Source organism: Ascaphus truei, chromosome 1, assembly GCF_040206685.1.
Source record: "Ascaphus truei isolate aAscTru1 chromosome 1, aAscTru1.hap1, whole genome shotgun sequence".
NCBI lineage: Eukaryota > Metazoa > Chordata > Amphibia > Anura > Ascaphidae > Ascaphus > Ascaphus truei.
The window spans coordinates 6251053-6272101 of NC_134483.1; the positions used below are offsets into that span (position 1 = coordinate 6251053).

A 21049-nucleotide genomic window follows, 5' to 3' on the forward strand; every position below is an offset into this window, starting at 1 on the left:
CATGTACGCTCACACAGTGTCTGCATGTCTCTGTTACATGTAACTGTGCATGTACGCTCACACAGTGTCTGCATGTCTCTGTTACATGTAACTGTGCATGTACGCTCACACAGTGTCTGCATGTCTCTGTTACATGTAACTGTGCATGTACGCTCACACAGTATCTGCATGTCTCTGTTACATGTAACTGTGCATGTACGCTCACACAGTGTCTGCATGTCTCTGTTACATGTAACTGTGCATGTACGCTCACACAGTGTCTCCGTGTCTCTGTTACATGTAACTGTGCGTGTACACTCACACAGTGTCTGCACGTCTCTGTTACATGTAACTGTGCATGTACGCTCACACAGTGTCTGCATGTCTCTGTTACATATAACTGTGCATGTACGCTCACACAGTGTCTGCATGTCTCTGTTACATGTAACTGTGCATGTACGCTCACACAGTGTCTCCGTGTCTCTGTTACATGTAACTGTGCATGTACGCTCACACAGTGTCTGCATGTCTCTGTTACATGTGACTGTGCATGTATGCTCACACAGTGTCTGCATGTCTCTGTTACATGTAACTGTGCATGTACGCTCACACAGTGTCTGTATGTCTCTGTTACATGTAACTGTGCATGTACGCTCACACAGTGTCTGCATGTCTCTGTTACATGTGACTGTGCATGTACGCTCACACAGTGTCTGCATGTCTCTGTTACATGTGACTGTGCATGTACGCTCACACAGTGTCTGCATGTCTCTGTTACATGTAACTGTGCATGTACGCTCACACAGTATCTCACACCTTTCTGGCTGCTCTCCCCCAGTATTATGTTACTTCTGATTTGGGATCACGCTTCTGCAGGTGCGAGAGTCTCTCTTCAGCTTTACAGCTGTGTGTAGAATGTCTACATATAATTGTGCAGAGCGTCCGTGTGTAACTGCCTAGCAAAGGGTTTGGCCAATTACAGGTGCAGCCAGGAGTATTAGAAGGCTTGAGTTTTATATTCTGGGGCAGTCTCCTAGTTAATGCCTCAACATTTCTGTGAGATTCTTAATGGCCCATTGGATAAATACAGCGGGGGTCCCTGCAGTCCCATTCAGTTGGATGCAGTTTGAATGGGACCCCCGCTGTGCTAATCCGATGGGCCATTAAGAACCTCACAGAAATGTTGGGGCATTTACTGTGAGACTGCCCCAGAATCTCACAGGTATGGCTTCTAATACTGGTGGCTGCATCTGTACAGTAGGTACGTTTTGGTTACTCGCTTTCCATAACTCAAGCATTCAAAGTTAGAGGAGGAGGGAGCAATGTAAAACATGTCACATAGCCAAATTCCTGGGCCTCCCACAGCCCGAGAAGCCCCCTGGATGGGGTCCCCTTGTCTGACGGGTGAGCAGGACAAGACAGTGCAGAACTAAGACCTCAATGTCTCAGGTTCTCACCTAGATTCAGTAACGTCGTCTTCACCTCCAGAGAATGTGAACGTCTCCTGGGTAACCGTAGGCCGGGATGAGGTCGCAGGGTAAGGGTTAGGTTTTGGGATCTCCGACTTTGTGCCTAACGGAAAAGAGAGAAAGAGGCACAATATTATTAGTGTCCACCGGGGCGAGAGACAAGGTTTAATGGGAACAGCTCACTAAAGCGTGATCGCCATTATTTAAGTAATAATCCCCGAAGAACAGGGCATTACTGGCCAATAATGCCCTGGCTGGAAGAGTTGCAGGCCCGAGGCCTTGATTTTTATCAGTGTATATACCTGTGTAGGAAAAATAAGTAAAGTAGAAGATGAGAGGGCTGAGTGGCGGGAGAGAGAGGTTTAGGGGGGGGGGAGAGAAGTGAAGGAGGGGGGAAGAGAGAAGTGGTGGGGGGAGAGAGGTGAGGGGGGATGAGGGAGTTGAGGGGGAAAGAGGGATGTAAGGGAGGGCAAGAGGGAGGTCAGGGGGGAAGAGGGATGTGAGGGGGAAAAGAGGGATGTGAGGGGGGAAAGAGGGATGTAAGGGGGGAAGAGGGAGGTGAGGAAGGGGGAAGAGGGAGGTGAGGGGGGGAAGAGGGAGGTGGGGGTGGAAGAGGGAGGTGAGGGGAGAGAGGTAGGGGGGGAGAGGTGAGGGGGAAGAGAAGGTGAAGGGGGAAGAGAGAGGTGAGGGGGGAAGAGAGAGGTGAGGGGGAAGAGAGAGGTGAGGGGGGGAGAGAGAGGTGAGGGGGAGAGAGAGAGAGAGATTAGGGGGAGAGAGGAGAGGGGAGAAAAGGGAGAGGTGAGGGTAGTAAAGGTGGAAGAGGGAGGTGAGGGGAGAGAGGTAGGGGGGGAGAGGTGAGGGGGAAGAGAAGGTGAAGGGGGAAGAGAGAGGTGAGGGGGGAAGAGAGAGGTGAGGGGGAAGAGAGAGGTGAGGGGGGGAGAGAGAGGTGAGGGGGAGAGAGAGAGAGAGATGAGGGGGAGAGAGGAGAGGGGAGAAAAGGGAGAGGTGAGGGTAGTAAAGGGGTGAGGGGGAGAATTGGGGGGAATGGAGGGGGAGAGGTGGGTGGAGGGAAGATGTGGGAGAGAAGGGGGAGAGAAGTAGGGGGACTCTGATATTAACTGCAACTAAATAAAAAGAAATACAAATCACCTTACAGCAGCACAGGCAATAGATGTGGTGAGAAACATTACTTTGTTGCAAGCAAAAAAGTTACCAGTTGGGACACAGCAGCTTCTGACAGCTCTAGCAGCTGTGAGAGAGAGGGAGAGAGAGGGGGGGAGAGGGGGGGAGGGGGAGAGAGGGAGGAGAGGGGGGGAGAGGCTGCTTGTGCTGCAGTGTTCAGTGTGACCAGTGAGGAGAGGAGCTGCTGAAGTTAAGATTTCAACTTGCCGGTTTTTTTCTGCATCTCTGCTTTGAGGTGAGTTGTCAAAAATTCCGGGCATTACTGAATGAAAAATGCCCGGAATTCTGACCAATCAGAGAGCAGGGATTTCAGTAATGCCCGGAATTTTACTGCTTTAGCCTATAATGGTTATTAATACTTATTACTTTGAATGACCAATGAGAATGGATAATGACTATCGTATCGACCTTTAGGGAAAAGTAGATATTTATAAAACATTCACATAGCCGAAAACTTTTTTGATTGCCGAGACGTTGCCAGGCCACCAACCATTTGTCCCTGGAGCCCCCCTTGTTCCCTTCTTGCCCTGTTCACAATGCATTGCAATGCTCTGCTGGTCATTGCGGCAGTGAAAAGGTTAAAGGAGACCCAGCGCTGTGCTACATCTGCAGATAAACGATCTACTGTTTATAGATTGCCCAGATCAAAATAGAAAAGCTGTGTGTGCCTGACCTGGAGTAACCGTGAGACGGATGCGGGAGGAGATCTCGTTATCGCAGCAGGAGATCCCACAGTAGTAAATGCCGGCGTCTGATCTCTCGAGCTGCTCCACTCTCACAGTGAATGTCTTCTTCTCGGGGTTGTCCTGGATGGAGAACCTCTTGTTCCTCCCTTCTTGGAGTTTGGTTGTGTAGATGCAATGCCGCTTGCCCTCCGTCGCCCTGCAGAAGAACTTCCTGTCTCCCTTATAGCGGCCCTCATACTTATATGTCACCGTTACCGTCTCTCCTTCGCTGCCTCGCATCTCTGTCACTTTCCGCTTCCCCGCACAGACAGCTGCGGAGAAAGGAGACATCACAGAATCAGCCAAAGCCTCAGATTACTGGGTCAGAAAGTACAGCATGAGGCCGGCAGAAACCTGTCTGCCACACCTCCTAATGGGGTCAGTCTATGGGTGCTCTGATTGAAGTGTCATGCTGCAGGGTAATCATGGTTTATTCATTTACGAATCTATGCTTTTAGTTGTAGGCTACAAGAGGAGATACGGGTCACAGCAGCTCCTGCAAGGATCAGTGAAAAAACAAAACAAAAGACAGGGGTGCCTAATGCTACTTCCAATTGACAAAACATATAGAATAATACGTATAAAGTATAAATACTTCAATAATAATAATTACTTGGTTATTTAGTTAAACCCTTTGGCCAAAGCGTTATAAGCCTGCATACCAAACGTCAAGGTATAACCAAATTAATGCAGGTCCTAACACTAAAACTGGGAACCCTTCCTGTTACCTCTGTATGAGGGGAAGGAACTGCAGTGAGTCCTGTCCCTTCAGCAAAATGCCAGAACCTCCCACGTTAAAAAGGTGGGGAGGGGTGAGCTCTGGGGGGAGATGCCACCTACCTCCAAAAGACTGTTACCAGTCAGGAAGTAAATGAACACACATTCCCAGCATGCTCCAGCCGGTGGGTGTTTGGAGCTGGAGCGTGCTGAGAATGTGTGCGTCAGTGATAAAACAGCATAAACAGACAGGCAGAGGACAACAACGATAAAAAAACTCATTTAATGCCAACAAACAGCGGACAGGAGAGGTATACCGTACATCAATAATACAATCGGATATTTTAAGTGAGGACTAAATCATTAAATTATCTGAATTACACGCAGATCGATATGTGTACAGCTTCCTGTGTTACATACACTCCAACCCTCCCTCTAATATTGCTACTGCTGCTACTACCTATAATCATAACTATGTGTTGAGATTATTAAGATGACATAGGACAGAATCATGGGAAATAAACGATGCCTCTATTAACTCTCCCTAACATTAAAGGTCATCACAATTATTATACTGTAAGGTAGTGTAGCTCCCCTCTGTGGCCTGTACAGGTTTACACTATGTGATTACCTAGCCAGTTTACCTTTACCCAATGCAATGTTGTATATTATATATTATATACTATTATTAATAATGTCACAGACTCACCTGCACCGAGCACAAGGACCCAGGCAAGTGCCAGCCTCATTCTGCTCACCAGGCACAGCTCGTGCTGCCGGAGAATGGAGAAGTGACACCGCTTTGTCACTCTGTATCAGTGGCAATGCTTATGTCACACATTGTGTTTCACAACCTGCAGCACACACATTTCCTTCTGCTTCGTTGCCGGAGGAAGATGAGCGACATCCTCTGTGATTACAGGCTCAGACACGGAGTCCTGGGAACGGGACTTTAACGTGCTGCCTCTCCTAGGACTAGGTGTCAGGATATCATTCTGGGGGCTGACTCCTTGCTTTACAAAAATCAGACAAGTATAAGTGTTTTTAACTAACTTGAACTTGCAGCCTTCGAGTAATCCTACGTGCCCCGCGCCCGTCCAAAAACAACCTTTTTCCCACAGTTCACATAGTATCCGAGATTGGATTTGTCTAAACCTACTGGAGACATAACATCTCCCTTACCCTGCCAGCGTAGCTGCACCTATTTATAAACCTGATCCATCAACTACCGAACGCGTCCCCACTTTTTTAATCCATCCTGCCTTTTTTATATCAGTCCATCTTTCTTTTCTCTTTTACATGTGTAGCCCTGGTAGGTTTTGGGCTATTATTCTGCCCTCCTCCTGGCTGCAATCCATGGTAAGGGCAGGTTTGCCAGGAGTAATCATGGGTTTTCCCCACACCTGGCAGCTCAGTGAGTCAGAGAAGGTAGTGCAATCAGGCCTGCTGCCCAATCAGGGACAGGGGGCTGGTTCTTACTGGAACTGACTTAAGGGGTTGCACATCTCAATTTAGTGTTGCTGTGCCTCTACCATGATAGAGGTGTGGTCTCTCCAACTCAGTAGTGCAGGGCTCTGCTTACCGAGGCCTTCCCAGCAGGGATAGGTGGAAGACTATTCCCCTTACCCCACAAGGGGGTAAGGGAAGAGTAAGGACTGCTCCTGGTTGTTGGTGGCCAGGAGTGAAGGTCCAGGGACATCCTAAAGGTGAAGACCTGAGTGATCAGAAGGTATTCAGTGTAAGCTGTGCACTGCTGTGATTCAGAGAGAGAGACTGAATAGGGATCAACTGTTTCTACGTTCTCCTGGCCTGAGACTGAAATCTATCAGGGAGGAGAAGAGAGAGTTCTCCTGCAGAGATTTCTCCCCACACATCTGGGGGATGCAAGAGATGGAGGTGCTGTCACCGTATGATTTGGGCAAGACCCCAGAAGCCTGTCCTGTCATCCCCTATAACACCATGCGGGAGACTCAGGGCCCCCTGTTACCAGCAAGTTTGCACCACACTACCATGAGTAACCAGAGCAGCTTTTTCCAAGATAGGCCCTATGTGAGATTGGGTGGGGGAAACAGGGTTACACATGTAACGGTGTTTCCTCCACCCTCTGGGAGATCTGGCCATTACTGTTCGGGTGGTGCATGACATCTGTTGGTAACAGGAGGGCTGAGCTGTCCGCCGATGGTTGTGGGGACACAGGATCAGGTTTCTGGGGTACATTACCCACATGGTTCTCTAGCAGTGCAGCGCTTCCATCTGCTGTAGGCTTCAGATAGGTGAAGATGATCTCCTGCAGTAGAACTATTCACTTCTCCCCCCAGTAAGATCACACACTAGGCGGGAGTGTATCAACAGGAACGGTTTATTCTCTTGGTCTGTACAGTACAGGAACAAGGCAGATCTCTGGGATGGTCAACTTGAGGATTGTCACCTGGACTACCACTACAGGGCAGGCCCCTGCAGATGTCCTCGCTCTTCCCTGGCCCTCTAGCAGGACCAGGGGTATAGGGTATCACTCACTCTCCCCCAAGGGTAAGAGGAACAGCGAAGGCCAAGTTCCAGGCAATCCTGTGTGATCCCTGCCTCAATTGAGGGGAGAGGCGCTACTAAATTTGGGGCGGCACTGCCCTTAGTACAGCCAGGAGGAGGGCACCAGGTCTGTCCCACGATTGGACATGTTCAGGGCTCGCTCAGACAGGCTGCTACACCACCTTGCTAGCGTTCGCGACCCCGCCGCGCGCTCCTGCAGCACAGCGATCTGTGCTCAAACAGCAGGAGCCAGATCGCGCCGTTTGGGGAAACGTGGTGTATGTGGTGCTCAAGTTGAACAAATATCCACATAAGACATTAGCATAATAAAACCATAATATGGTTGTCCAGTGATAATGGAGTGCCCCTCAATTAAATGCAATGAAACTGCGTAGTAACTGTAGGGGAAGTGACAGGTGGAGTCAGTTGAGACAGCCACAGGGATGTACACAATAATCACCCAAACAGTATATTAATGAAGGAACAATGTCCATGAACAGCAGGATTTGAATAAGGCTCTATGGCACTTTACCTGCTCCGTCCAGGGGGCACTCTCAGGATCTTCAGCGTGCAGTCCATCCGTTAGTAGATACAGGAAAGCGATGGGTGTAGATAGAGCACAGCTCCAGACATCCTGCAATGTCAGGCAGGAAAACAAACCAGGCCATTCCGCAGTAGTATGAAACAAAAACTATATTTAATGCTAACTACACATACAGGGAAAAAAAAGGACAAAAAGAACGCACCTACGCGTTTCGTACAGGAGTACTTTATCAAGGTGCGTTCTTTTTGTCCTTTTTTTTCCCTGTATGTGTAGTTAGCATTAAATATAGTTTTTGTTTCATACTACTGCGGAGTGGCCTGGTTTGTTTTCCTGCCTGACATTGCAGGGCGTCTGGAGCTGTGCTCTATCTACACCCATCGCTTTCGCGCCGTTTGGGGGCATGGTGGGGCCATGTAACGAACGCGTCACGGAGCTGGTTCGCCTCTATTGGCTGAACCAGCTCGCGTCACACGACTGTAGCCCCAAATTACAATTTGGGTTGTGCCGGCAAAATGTCGCAGCGACAACGCTGCACTTTGCCGTCAGTGGAGTTTTCAGTTTGAAAACTCCCACCGCACAACCCAAATTTGCGACGGACGTGCGCACGCCGCATCGCCTTCTGTCTGAGCGAGGCCTCAGGCTTGATGTCACCGCCTCTCACTGTCACTCAAGTGCAGCACCAAAAGGGGGAAAACTCCACACTGACTACGGTCAGCCTGATTCTACTAGGGCTTACTGCCAGGAGTAGGGCAGGTTATACTGGCAGCCTGACTCTACTAGGGCTTACTGCCAGGAGTAGGGCAAGTTATACTGGCAGCCTGACTCTACTAGGGCTTACTGCCAGGAGTAGGGCAAGTTATACTGGCAGCCTGACTCTACTAGGGCTTACTGCCAGGAGTAGGGCAAGTTATACTGGCAGCCTGACTCTACTAGGGCTTACTGCCAGGAGTAGGGCAAGTTATACTGGCAGCCTGACTCTACTAGGGCTTACTGCCAGGAGTAGGGCAGGTTATACTGGAAGCCTGACTCTACTAGGGCTTACTGCCAGGAGTAGGGCAAGTTATACTGGCAGCCTGACTCTACTAGGGCTTACTGCCAGGAGTAGGGAAAGTTATACTGGAAGCCTGACTCTACTAGGGCTTACTGCCAGGAGTAGGGCAAGTTATACTGGCAGCCTGACTCTACTAGGGCTTACTGCCAGGAGTAGGGCAAGTTATACTGGCAACCTGACTCTACTAGGGCTTACTGCCAGGAGTAGGGCAGGTTATACTGGCAGCCTGACTCTACTAGGGCTTACTGCCAGGAGTAGGGCAAGTTATACTGGAAGCCTGACTCTACTAGGGCTTACTGCCAGGAGTAGGGCAAGTTATACTGGCAGCCTGATTCTACTAGGGCTTACTGCCAGGAGTAGGGAAAGTTATACTGGCAGCCTGACTCTACTAGGGCTTACTGCCAGGAGTAGGGCAGGTTATACTTGCTGCCTGATTCTACTGGGGCTTACTGCCAGGAGTAGGGCAAGTTATACTGGCAGCCTGATTCTACTAGGGCTTACTGCCAGCAGTAGGGCAGGTTATACTGGCAGCCTGATTCTACTAGGGCTTACTGCCAAGAGTAGGTCAAGTTATACTGGCAGCCTGATTCTACTAGGGCTTACTGCCAGGAGTAGGGCAGGTTATACTGGCAGCCTGACTCTACTAGGGCTTACTGCCAAGAGTAGGGCAAGTTATACTGGCAGCCTGATTCTACTAGGGCTTACTGCCAGGAGTAGGGCAAGTTATACTGGCAGCCTGATTCTACTAGGGCTTACTGCCAGGAGTAGGGCAAGTTATACTGGCAGCCTGATTCTACTAGGGCTTACTGCCAGGAGTAGGGCAAGTTATACTGGCAGCCTAATTCTACTAGGGCTTACTGCCAGGAGTTGGGCAAGTTATACTGGCAGCCTGATTCTACTAGGGCTTACTGCCAGGAGTAGGGCAAGTTATACTGGCAACCTGACTCTACTAGGGCTTACTGCCAGGAGTAGGGCAAGTTATACTGGCAGCCTGACTCTACTAGGGCTTACTGCCAGGAGTAGGGCAAGTTATACTGGCAGCCTGACTCTACTAGGGCTTACTGCCAGGAGTAGGGCAAGTTATACTGGCAGCCTAATTCTACTAGGGCTTACTGCCAGGAGTAGGGCAGGTTATACTGGCAGCCTGATTCTACTAGGGCTTACTGCCAGGAGTAGGGCAAGTTATACTGGCAGCCTGATTCTACTAGGGCTTACTGCCAGGAGTAGGGCAAGTTATACTGGCAGCCTGATTCTACTAGGGCTTACTGCCAGGAGTAGGGAAAGTTATACTGGCAGCCTGACTCTACTAGGGCTTACTGCCAGGAGTAGGGCAGGTTATACTGGCAGCCTGATTCTACTAGGGCTTACTGCCAGGAGTAGGGCAAGTTATACTGGCAGCCTGATTCTACTAGGGCTTACTGCCAGGAGTAGGGCAAGTTATACTGGCAGCCTGATTCTACTAGGGCTTACTGCCAGGAGTAGGGCAAGTTATACTGGCAGCCTGATTCTACTAGGGCTTACTGCCAGGAGTAGGGCAAGTTATACTGGCAGCCTGACTCTACTAGGGCTTACTGCCAGGAGTAGGGCAAGTTATACTGGCAGCCTGACTCTACTAGGGCTTACTGCCAGGAGTAGGTCAAGTTATACTGGCAGCCTGATTCTACTAGGGCTTACTGCCAGGAGTAGGTCAAGTTATACTGGCAGCCTGACTCTACTAGGGCTTACTGCCAGGAGTAGGTCAAGTTATACTGGCAGCCTGATTCTACTAGGGCTTACTGCCAGGAGTAGGGCAAGTTATACTGGCAGCCTGATTCTACTAGGGCTTACTGCCAGGAGTAGGGCAAGTTATACTGGCAGCCTGACTCTACTAGGGCTTACTGCCAGGAGTAGGGCAAGTTATACTGGCAGCCTGACTCTACTAGGGCTTACTGCCAGGAGTAGGGCAAGTTAGTAGCCACAGGTGGCATGGCTACATACACATTATTAAAACACAAGGCATGAAGTAATAACAGTAAAACAAGACTAACAACCTGAATAATAATGGAGGAAAGTCAGGACTACTTCCTCCTGAGGGCAGAGGAAGCAGAGTCCCTTAACCCCAAAGGTCACGTCCTGGGTGACCTCCCTATGCCAAGCCCAATGCACTTTACCCCCCCTGGCTGCTCCAGTACCCGAGGAAGCCGAGGAAGGGAAAAGTAGGGCTAAGCTGGGCAGTGATGTCCCCATTTCCTCTATAGGTTAGAGATTTATTTCTGTCTTAAGTCTGCAAATATGGTCAGCTGGAACATGGGAAGTGCGTTGAGCAGGACTTTGCAAGGGAAAGGTGTCCACCTCTCTCTGAATCCTATGTATATTGTGGAAGAATGAGCAGAAAAGAGAAAGCGGGAGGGGACATAGAGTAGTATGTCTCAATAAGCATCATATACAGATGGTGAGAGATACAATCATCCTTTGATGGTGAATATCGGCTTTTACCACATAAATGGGATCTGGAACTCTGTTGTCTCCTCTGCTTGGATATGAATAGATTTATTCACACTTTTGGTGGTTTCCCTTCTTGATTGAATTTATTTTCAATTCAGGATGAATACCATGTAAGGGTGGAGATAGATAAGAGATATATAGTGTAACACAGTTTTATTAAAATATAAAAATCCTATAAACATATAGGTAATATACTCACACATACTGTGAGTATTAAAATGGGCAGTGGGAGAGAGTATAATCAAAGTGAGTCTCTCACACTTTGTGCCCCGACCCGCTATTGTCCGTTTGTGTATACCTGATGCTGGGAGTCCGTTTGTAGACCGTCCTGCTCTGTGTGCCGGCGTCTGATCTCCCTGACCGCCGCACACTTCCACGTCACGTGTTCTACTCCCAATCTCGCGAGATCTCGCTCCGGAGCTATTCTGCTTCCAAGGGCTCCTTGGTCGGGTCTCTTTCCACCTCTAGCCTCTGTCTGCGTTACCGCCGATCAATAATCACCCAACGTTTCAATCAATGCTTTATCCCATTGGAGACAAGTCATTATATCTTAGATTATCTATTCATTTTAAGATTATATAGAGCGATATCAATCCTCCATTGGGCAAAATGCATTAGGTGTATATAAACATTAAGTACACACTAAATCGATACTTATACACAAAGAAAACAAATGTATCACGCATTGGAACGAATAAGAAATTACTATGTTACTTTTACACTCAATTAGTCCTGAATAATTTTGTTATAACATATATAATATTTCTAAGAGCCTGTTGGGTATCTGTGTGTACATAATATATAGAAAATAGTTTCACTCAGGGAATTGCCTATTGCAAGCATAATAGTTTGTAATTAAATGTCTGAAGTGTTTATAAAAGATATTTAACCTATTCAGAGATGTTAGGTTGAAATTTAGATGAGATATTTACTCCTCTCTGGTCACATGGTATGTCTGCGATGTCTCTTAGTATAGTTAGAAAGAACCAAAATACTCCTATAAATAGGAATAGATACATAGAGAAATATATTAAATCCCACATAATAAAAACAAAAACAGAAGAGGAGATATGTTTGTCACGGGAGACCGGGACTAATACCCAGGATCAATATCGCCAGACAGAACACAGGAGACCAGGACTAATACCAGGGATCAATATCGCCAGACAGAACACGGGAGACCAGGACTAATACCAGGGATCAATATCGCCAGACAGACACGGGAGACCAGGACTAATACCCGGGATCAATATCGCCAGGCAGACACGGGAGACCAGGACTAATACCCGGGATCAATATCGCCAGGCAGAACACAGGAGACCAGGACTAATACCCGGGATCAATATCGCCAGACAGAACACGGGAGACCAGGACTAATAGGGATCAATATCGCCAGACAGACACGGGAGACCAGGACTAATACCCGGGATCAATATCTCCAGGCAGACACGGGAGACCAGGACTAATACCCGGGATCAATATCGCCAGACAGACACGGGAGACCAGGACTAATACCCGGGATCAATATCGCCAGACAGAACACGGGAGCCCAGGACTAATACCCGGGATCAATATCGCCAGACAGAACACGGGAGACCAGGACTAATACCCGGGATCAATATCGCCAGACAGAATACGGGAGACCAGGACTAATACCCGGGATCAATATCGCCCGACAGAACACAGGAGACCTGGACAAATACCAGGGATCAATATCGCCAGACAGAACACGGGAGACCAGGACTAATACCCAGGATCAATATCGCCCGACAGAACACAGGAGACCTGGACAAATACCAGGGATCAATATCGCCAGACAGACACGGGAGACCAGCACTAATACCCGGGATCAATATCGTCAGACAGAACACGGGAGACCAGGACTAATACCAGGGATCAATATCGCCAGACAGAACACGGGAGACCAGGACTAATACCAGGGATCAATATCGCCAGACAGACACGGGAGACCAGGACTAATACCCGGGATCAATATCGCCAGACAGAACACGGGAGACCAGGACTAATACCAGGGATCAATATCGCCAGACAGACACGGGAGACTAGGACTAATACCAGGGATCAATATCGCCAGACAGACACGGGAGACCAGGACTAATACCCGGGATCAATATCGCCAGACAGAACACGGGAGACGAGGACTAATACCAGGGATCAATATCGCCCGACAGAACACAGGAGACCTGGACAAATACCAGGGATCAATATCGCCAGACAGAACACGGGAGACCAGGACTAATACCAGGGATCAATATCGCCAGACAGACACGGGAGACCAGGACTAATACCCGGGGATCAATATCGCCAGACAGACACGGGAGACCAGGACTAATACCCGGGATCAATATCGCCAGACAGAACACAGGAGACCAGGACTAATACCACGGATCAATATCGCCAGACAGACACGGGAGACTAGGACTAATACCAGGGATCAATATCGCCAGACAGGCACGGGAGACCAGGACTAATACCCGGGATCAATATCGCCAGACAGAACACGGGAGACGAGGACTAATACCAGGGATCAATATCGCCAGACAGTCACAGGAGACCAGGACTAATACCCGGGATCAATATCGCCAGGCAGAACACGGGAGATCAGGACTAATACCCGGGATCAATATCGCCAGACAAGACACGGGAGACCAGGACTAATACCAGGGATCAATATCGCCAGACAGACACGGGAGACCAGGACTAATACCCAGGGATCAATATCACCAGACAGAACACGGGAGACCAGGACTAATACCAGGGATCAATATCGCCAGACAGACACGGGAGACCAGGACTAATACCAGGGATCAATATCGCCAGACAGACACGGGAGACCAGGACTAATACCCGGGATCAATATCGCCAGGCAGAACACGGGAGACCAGGACTAATACCCGGGATCAATATCGCCAGACAGACACGGGAGACCAGGACTGATACCCGGGATCAATATCGCCAGACAGACACGGGAGACCAGGACTAATACCCGGGATCAATATCGCCAGACAGAACACAGGAGACCAGGACTAATACCCGGGATCAACATCGCCAGACAGAACACGGGAGACCAGGACTAATACCCGGGATCAATATCGCCAGACAGACACGGGAGACCAGGACTGATACCCGGGATCAATATCGCCAGACAGACACGGGAGACCAGGACTAATACCCGGGATCAATATCGCCAGACAGAACACAGGAGACCAGGACTAATACCACAGATCAATATCGCCAGACAGACACGGGAGACCAGGACTAATACCAGGGATCAATATCGCCAGACAGACACGGGAGACCAGGACTAATACCCGGGATCAATATCGCCAGACAGAACACGGGAGACCAGGACTAATACCCGGGATCAATATCGCCAGGCAGAACACGGGAGATCAGGACTAATACCCGGGATCAATATCGCCAGACAGAACACAGGAGACCAGGACTAATACCACAGATCAATATCGCCAGACAGACACGGGAGACCAGGACTAATACCAGGGATCAATATCGCCAGACAGACACGGGAGACCAGGACTAATACCCGGGATCAATATCGCCAGACAGAACACGGGAGACCAGGACTAATACCCGGGATCAATATCGCCAGGCAGAACACGGGAGATCAGGACTAATACCCGGGATCAATATCGCCAGACAGACACGGGAGACCAGGACTAATACAAGGGATCAATATCGCCAGACAGACACGGGAGACCAGGACTAATACCCAGGTATCAATATCACCAGACAGAACACGGGAGACCAGGACTAATACTAGGGATCAATATCGCCAGACAGACACAGGAGACCAGGACTAATACCAGGGATCAATATAGCCAGACAGACACGGGAGACCAGGACTAATACCCGGGATCAATATCGCCAGGCAGAACATGGGAGACCAGGACTAATACCCGGGATCAATATCGCCAGACAGACACGGGAGACCGGGACTAATACCAGGGATCAATATCGCCAGACAGAACACGGGAAACCAGGACTAATACCCAGGGTCAATATCGACAGACACGGGAGACCAGGACTAATACCAGGGATCAATATCGCCAGACAGAACACGGGAGACCAGGACTAATACCAGGGATCAATATCGCCAGGCAGAACACGGGAGATCAGGACTAATACCCGGGATCAATATCGCCACACAGACACGGGAGACCAGGACTAATACCAGGGATCAATATCGCCAGGCAGAACACGGGAGATCAGGACTAATACCCGGGATCAATATCGCCAGACAGACACGGGAGACCAGGACTAACACCCAGGGATCAATATCACCAGACAGAACACGGGAGACCAGGACTAATACCAGGGATCAATATCACCAGACAGACATGGGAGACCAGGACTAATACCAGGGATCAATATCGCCAGACAGACACGGGAGACCAGGACTAATACCCGGGATCAATATCGCCAGGCAGAACATGGGAGACCAGGACTAATACCCGGGATCAATATCGCCAGACAGACACGGGAGACCAGGACTAATACCAGGGATCAATATCGCCAGACAGAACACGGGAGACCAGGACAAATACCAGGGATCAATATCCCCATACAGACACGGGAGACCAGGACTAATACCCGGGATCAATATCGCCAGACACGGGAGACCAGAACTAATACCAGGGATCAATATTGCCAGACAGACACGGGAGACCAGGACTAATACCCGGGGTCAATATCGCCAGACAGACACGGGAGACCAGGACTAATACCCGGGATCAATATCGCCAGACAGACACGGTAGACCAGGACTAATATCCTGAATCAATATCGCCAGACAGACACGGGAGACCAGGACTAATACCCGGGATCAATATCGCCAGACAGAACACGGGAGACCGGGACTAATACCCGGGATCAATATCGCCAGGCAAAACACGGGAGACCAGGACTAATACCCGGGAACAATATCGCCAGACAGAACACAGGAGACCAGGACTAATACCCGGGGTCAATATCGCCAGACAGACACGGGAGACCAGGACTAATACCCGGGATCAATATCGCCAGGCAAAACACGGGAGACCAGGACTAATACCCGGGATCAATATCGCCAGACAGACACGGGAGACCAGGACTAATACCAGGGATCAATATCGCCAGACAGACACAGGAGACCAGGACTAATACCCAGGGATCAATATCCCCATACAGACACGGGAGACCAGGACTAATACCCGGGATCAATATCGCCAGACACGGGAGACCAGGACTAATACCAGGGATCAATATCGCCAGACAGACACGGGAGACCAGGAATAATACCCGGGATCAATATCGCCAGGCAGAACATGGGAGACCAGGACTAATACCCGAGATCAATATCGCCAGACAGACACGGGAGACCAGGACTAATACCAGGGATCAATATCGCCAGACAGACACGGGAGACCAGGACTAATACCCAGGGATCAATATTACCAGACAGAACACGGGAAACCAGGACTAATACCAGGGATCAATATCGCCAGACAGAACACGGGAAACCAGGACTAATACCCGGGATCAATATCGCCAGACAAAACACGGGAGACCAGGACTAATACCAGGGATCAATATCGCCAGACAGACACGGGAGACCAGGACTAATACCCGGGATCAATATCGCCAGGCAGAACACAGGAGACCAGGACTAATACCCGGGATCAATATCGCCAGACAGACACGGGAGACCAGGACTGATACCCGGGATCAATATCGCCAGGCAGAACACAGGAGACCAGGACTAATACCCGGGATCAATATCGCCAGACAGACACGGGAGACCAGGACTGATACCCGGGATCAATATCGCCAGGCAGAACACAGGAGACCAGGACTAATACCCGGGATCAATATCGCCAGGCAGAACACAGGAGACCAGGACTAATACCCGGGATCAATATCGCCAGACAGACACGGGAGACCAGGACTGATACCCGGGATCAATATCGCCAGGCAGAACACAGGAGACCAGGACTAATACCCGGGATCAATATCGCCAGACAGAACACAGGAGACCAGGACTAATACCCGGGATCAATATCGCCAGACAGAACACAGGAGACCAGGACTAATACCCGGGATCAATATCGCCAGACAGACACGGGAGACCAGGACTAATACCCGGGATCAATATCGCCAGGCAGAACACAGGAGACCAGGACTAATACCCGGGATCAATATCGCCAGACAGACACGGGAGACCAGGACTGATACCCGGGATCAATATCGCCAGGCAGAACACAGGAGACCAGGACTAATACCACGGATCAATATCGCCAGACAGACACGGGAGACTAGGACTAATACCAGGGATCAATATCGCCAAGCAGACACGGGAGACCAGGACTAATACCCGGGATCAATATCACCAGGCAGAACACGGGAGACCAGGACTAATACCCGGGATCAATATCGCCAGACAGAACACGGGAGACCAGGACTAATACCCGGGATCAATATCGCCAGACAGAACACGGGAGACCAGGACTAATACCAGGGATCAATATCGCCAGACAGAACACGGTAGACCAGGACTAATACCCGGGATCAATATCGCCAGACGGAACACGGGAGACCAGGACTAATACCCGGGATCAATATCGCCAGGCAGACACGGGAGACCAGGACTGTCTGCTAGGGGTCTCCCTCCCTGTCTACTAGGGGTCTCCCTCCCTGTCTGCTAGGGGTCGTCTCCCTCCCTGTCTGCTAGGGGTCTCCCTCCCTGTCTGCTAGGGGTCTCCCTCCCTGTCTGCTAGGGGTCGCCCTCCCTGTCTGCTAGGGGTCTCCCTCCCTGTCTACTAGGGGTCGTCTCCCTCCCTGTCTGCTAGGGGTCGTCTCCCTCCCTGTCTGCTAGGGGTCTCCCTCCCTGTCTGCTAGGGGTCTCCCTCACTGTCTGCTAGGGGTCTCCCTCCCTGTCTGCTAGGGGTCTCCCTCCCTGTCTGCTAGGGGTCTCCCTCCCTGTCTGCTAGGGGTCTCCCTCCCTGTCTGCTAGGGGTCTCCCCCCCTGTCTGCTAGGGGTCTCCCCCCCTGTCTGCTAGGGGTCTCCCCCCCTGTCTGCTAGGGGTCTCCCTCCCTGTCTCCCAGGGGTCTCCCTCCCTGTCTGCTAGGGGTCTCCCTCCCTGTCTGCTAGGGGTCTCCCTCCCTGTCTGCTAGGGGTCTCCCTCCCTGTCTGCTAGGGGTCTCCCCCCTGTCTCCCAGGGGTCTCCCTCCCTGTCTGCTAGGGGTCTCCCCCCCTGTCTGCTAGGGGTCTCCCTCCCTGTCTGCTAGGGGTCTCCCTCCCTGTCTGCTAGGGGTCTCCCCCCTGTCTGCTAGGGGTCACCCTCCCTGTCTGCTAGGGGTCTCCCCCCCTGTCTGCTAGGGGTCTCCCTCCCTGTCTGCTAGGGGTCTCCCTCCCTGTCTGCTAGGGGTCTCCCTCCTTGTCTGCTAGGGGTCGTCTCCCTCCCTGTCTGCTAGGGGTCTCCCTCCCTGTCTGCTATGGGTCTCCCTCACTGTCTGATAGGGGTCTCCCTCCCTTTCTGCTAGGGGTCCCCCTCCCTGTCTGCCAGGTCTCTCTCCCCACCTTTTTATACACTTAAAACATACATTGCAACACTCAGGGCCAGGTGCTGCCTACATGCCAGGCCCTGATTGGTGGGTAGGAAGGTACTGCCTACATGCCCAGGCCCTGATTGGTGGGTAGGATGGTGCTCCCTACATGCCCAGGCCCTGATTGGTGGGTAGGAAGGTGCTACCTACATGCCCAGGCCCTGGTTGGTGGGTAGGAAGGTGCTCCCTACATGCCCAGGCCCTGATTGGTGGGTAGGAAGGTGCTGCCTACATGCCCAGGCCCTGATTGGTTGGTAGGAAGGTGCTCCCTACATGCCCAGGCCCTGATTGGTGGGTAGGAAGGTGCTGCCTACATGCCCGGCCCTGATTGGTGGGTAGGAAGGTGCTGCCTACATGCCCAGGCCCTGATTGGTGGGTAGGACGGTGCTGCCTACATGCCAGGCCCTGATTGGTGGGTAGGAAGGTACTGCCTACATGCCCAGGCCCTGATTGGTGGGTAGGATGGTGCTCCCTACATGCCCAGGCCCTGATTGGTGGGTAGGAAGGTGCTGCCTACATGCCCAGGCCCTGGTTGGTGGGTAGGAAGGTGCTCCCTACATGCCCAGGCCCTGATTGGTGGGTAGGAAGGTGCTGCCTACATGCCCAGGCCCTGATTGGTGGGTAGGAAGGTGCTCCCTACATGCCCAGGCCCTGATTGGTGGGTAGGAAGGTGCTGCCTACATGCCCGGCCCTGATTGGTGGGTAGGAAGGTGCTGCCTACATGCCCAGGCCCTGATTGGTGGGTAGGACGGTGCTGCCTACATGCCCAGGCCCTGATTGGTGGGTAGGAAGCTGCTGCCTACATTCCCAGGCCCTGATTGGTGGGTAGGAAGCTGCTGCCTACATGCCCAGGCCCTGATTGGTGGGTAGGAAGGAGCTGCCTACATGCCCAGGCCCTGATTGGTGGGTAGGAAGCTGCTGCCTACATTCCCAGGCCCTGATTGGTGGGTAGGAAGGTGCTGCCTACATGCCCAGGTCCTGATTGGTGGGTAGGACGGTGCTGCCTACATGCCCAGCCATGATTGGTGGGTAGGAAGGCGCTGCCTACATGCCCGGCCCTGATTGGTGGGTAGGAAGGTGCTGCCTACATGCCCAGGCCCTGATTGGTGGGTAGGACGGTGCTGCCTACATGCCCGGCCCTGATTGGTGGGTAGGAAGGTGCTCCCTACTTGCCCAGGCCCTGATTGGTGGGTAGGAAGGTGCTCCCTACATGCCCAGGCCCTGATTGGTGGGTAGGAAGGTGCTCCCTACATGCCCAGGCCCTGATTGGTGGGTAGGACGGTGCTGCCTACATGCCCGGCTCTGATTGGTGGGTAGGAAGGTGCTGCCTACATGCCCGGCTCTGATTGGTGGGTAGGAAGGTGCTGCCTACATGCCCGGCCCTGATTGGTGGGTAGGAAGGTTCTGCCTACATGCCCGGCTCTGATTGGTGGGTAGGAAGGTGCTGCCTACATGCCCGGCTCTGATTGGTGGGTAGGAAGGTGCTGCCTACATGCCCGGCTCTGATTGGTGGGTAGGAAGGTGCTGCCTACATACCCAGGCTCTGATTGGTGGGTAGGAAGGAGCTGCCTACATGCCCAGGCCCTGATTGGTGGGTAGGATTGCAGCATAACATTTGCAACAATTCTCCTGCAAACCTATTAACCCGATTCCTGAGGTGCTGGAACCAGGCAAAGACATATATATATATACATAACATATACTGCAATACCCATGTATTACTGACAGGTAGGGGGAATTGCAGGCTGAACCTTTATAAACAGCAGCCATATTTCCCCCTCCCGTCACAGTGTTGTTTGTATATTTCAACATATAATGTTTGACATTGAGACTTATCACCAAATCTTACAGTATATAGTGGAAAAGAACCTTTTAGAATAGAATTATATAATGATTGTAACATGTATCTTTCTAAATGGCATATTGAATTCACTCTATCAGCAATAATAGAAATCTTATATAGTACTAGCTGAGAGACCCGGCGTTGCCCGGGATGTAAATGCGTAATAGGTAGTATTATTTATAACTCGTGGAACAATAGGTGAGTATTTGTTGTAAAGGTTTCGGGGGGGGGAGAAAGGGGAGCAGGGGGTGGAGAAAGGGGAGCGGGGGGGGGGGGGAGAAAGGGGAGCGGGGGGGGGGAGAAAGGGGAGCGGGGGGGGAGAAAGGGGAGCGGGGGGGAGAAAGGGGAGCGGGGGGGAGAAAGGGGAGCGGGGGGGGGAGAAAGGGGAGCGGGGGGGGGGGGAGAAAGGTGAGCGGGGGGGGGAGAAAGGGGAGCGGGGGGGGGAGAAAGGGGAGCGGGGGGGGAGAAAGGGGAGCGGGGGGGGGAGAAAGGGGAGCGGGGGGGGAGAAAGGGGAGCGGGGGGGGAGAAAGGGGAGCGGGGGGAGAAAGGGGAGCGGGGGGGGAGAAAGGGGAGCGGGGGGGGAGAAAGGGGAGCGGGGGGGGGAGAAAGGGGAGCGGGGGGGGAGAAAGGGGAGCGGGGGGAAAGAAAGGGGAGCGGGGGGGGGAGAAAGGGGAGCGGGGGGGGAGAAAGGGGAGCGGGGGGGGGAGAAAGGGGAGCGGGGGGGAGAAAGGGGAGCGGGGGGAAAGAAAGGGGAGCGGGGGGGGGAGAAAGGGGAGCGGGAGGGGAGAAAGGGGAGCGGGGGGGGGGGAGAAAGGGGAGCGGGTGGGAGAAAGGGGAGCGGGGGGGGAGAAAGGGGAGCGGGAGGGGGAGAAAGGGGGGGAGAAAGGGGAGCAGAGGGGGGGAGA

At 51.7% G+C, this 21049-nt stretch overlaps 1 protein-coding gene across 1 annotated transcript; it reads right to left on the reverse strand.

Annotated features, from left to right (window-relative positions):
• Window positions 1–1432: 1432 nt before the first annotated feature.
• Window positions 1433–4912, reverse strand: LOC142472375 (CMRF35-like molecule 8). Its single transcript, XM_075579486.1, has 3 exons — window positions 4782–4912; window positions 3304–3627; window positions 1433–1551 (listed from the first exon to the last, which is right to left on the reverse strand). Exons 1-3 carry the CDS (start codon window positions 4819–4821, stop codon window positions 1433–1435), a joined length of 483 nt encoding a protein of 160 aa, XP_075435601.1. The 5' UTR covers window positions 4822–4912.
• Between the last annotated feature and the right edge of the window lie 16137 nt (window positions 4913–21049).

Excerpts from the sequence above, each read along its gene's own strand:
- LOC142472375 (XM_075579486.1), bottom strand. The coding sequence starts at position 4,821 with ATGAGGCTGGCACTTGCCTGGGTCCTTGTGCTCGGTGCAG. Across the intron at positions 3,628-4,781 it reads GGTCCTTGTGCTCGGTGCAG|CTGTCTGTGCGGGGAAGCGG; the intron begins GTGAGTCTGTGA and ends CTTTCTCCGCAG. Across the intron at positions 1,552-3,303 it reads CCGTCTCACGGTTACTCCAG|GCACAAAGTCGGAGATCCCA; the intron begins GTCAGGCACACA and ends CTTTTCCGTTAG.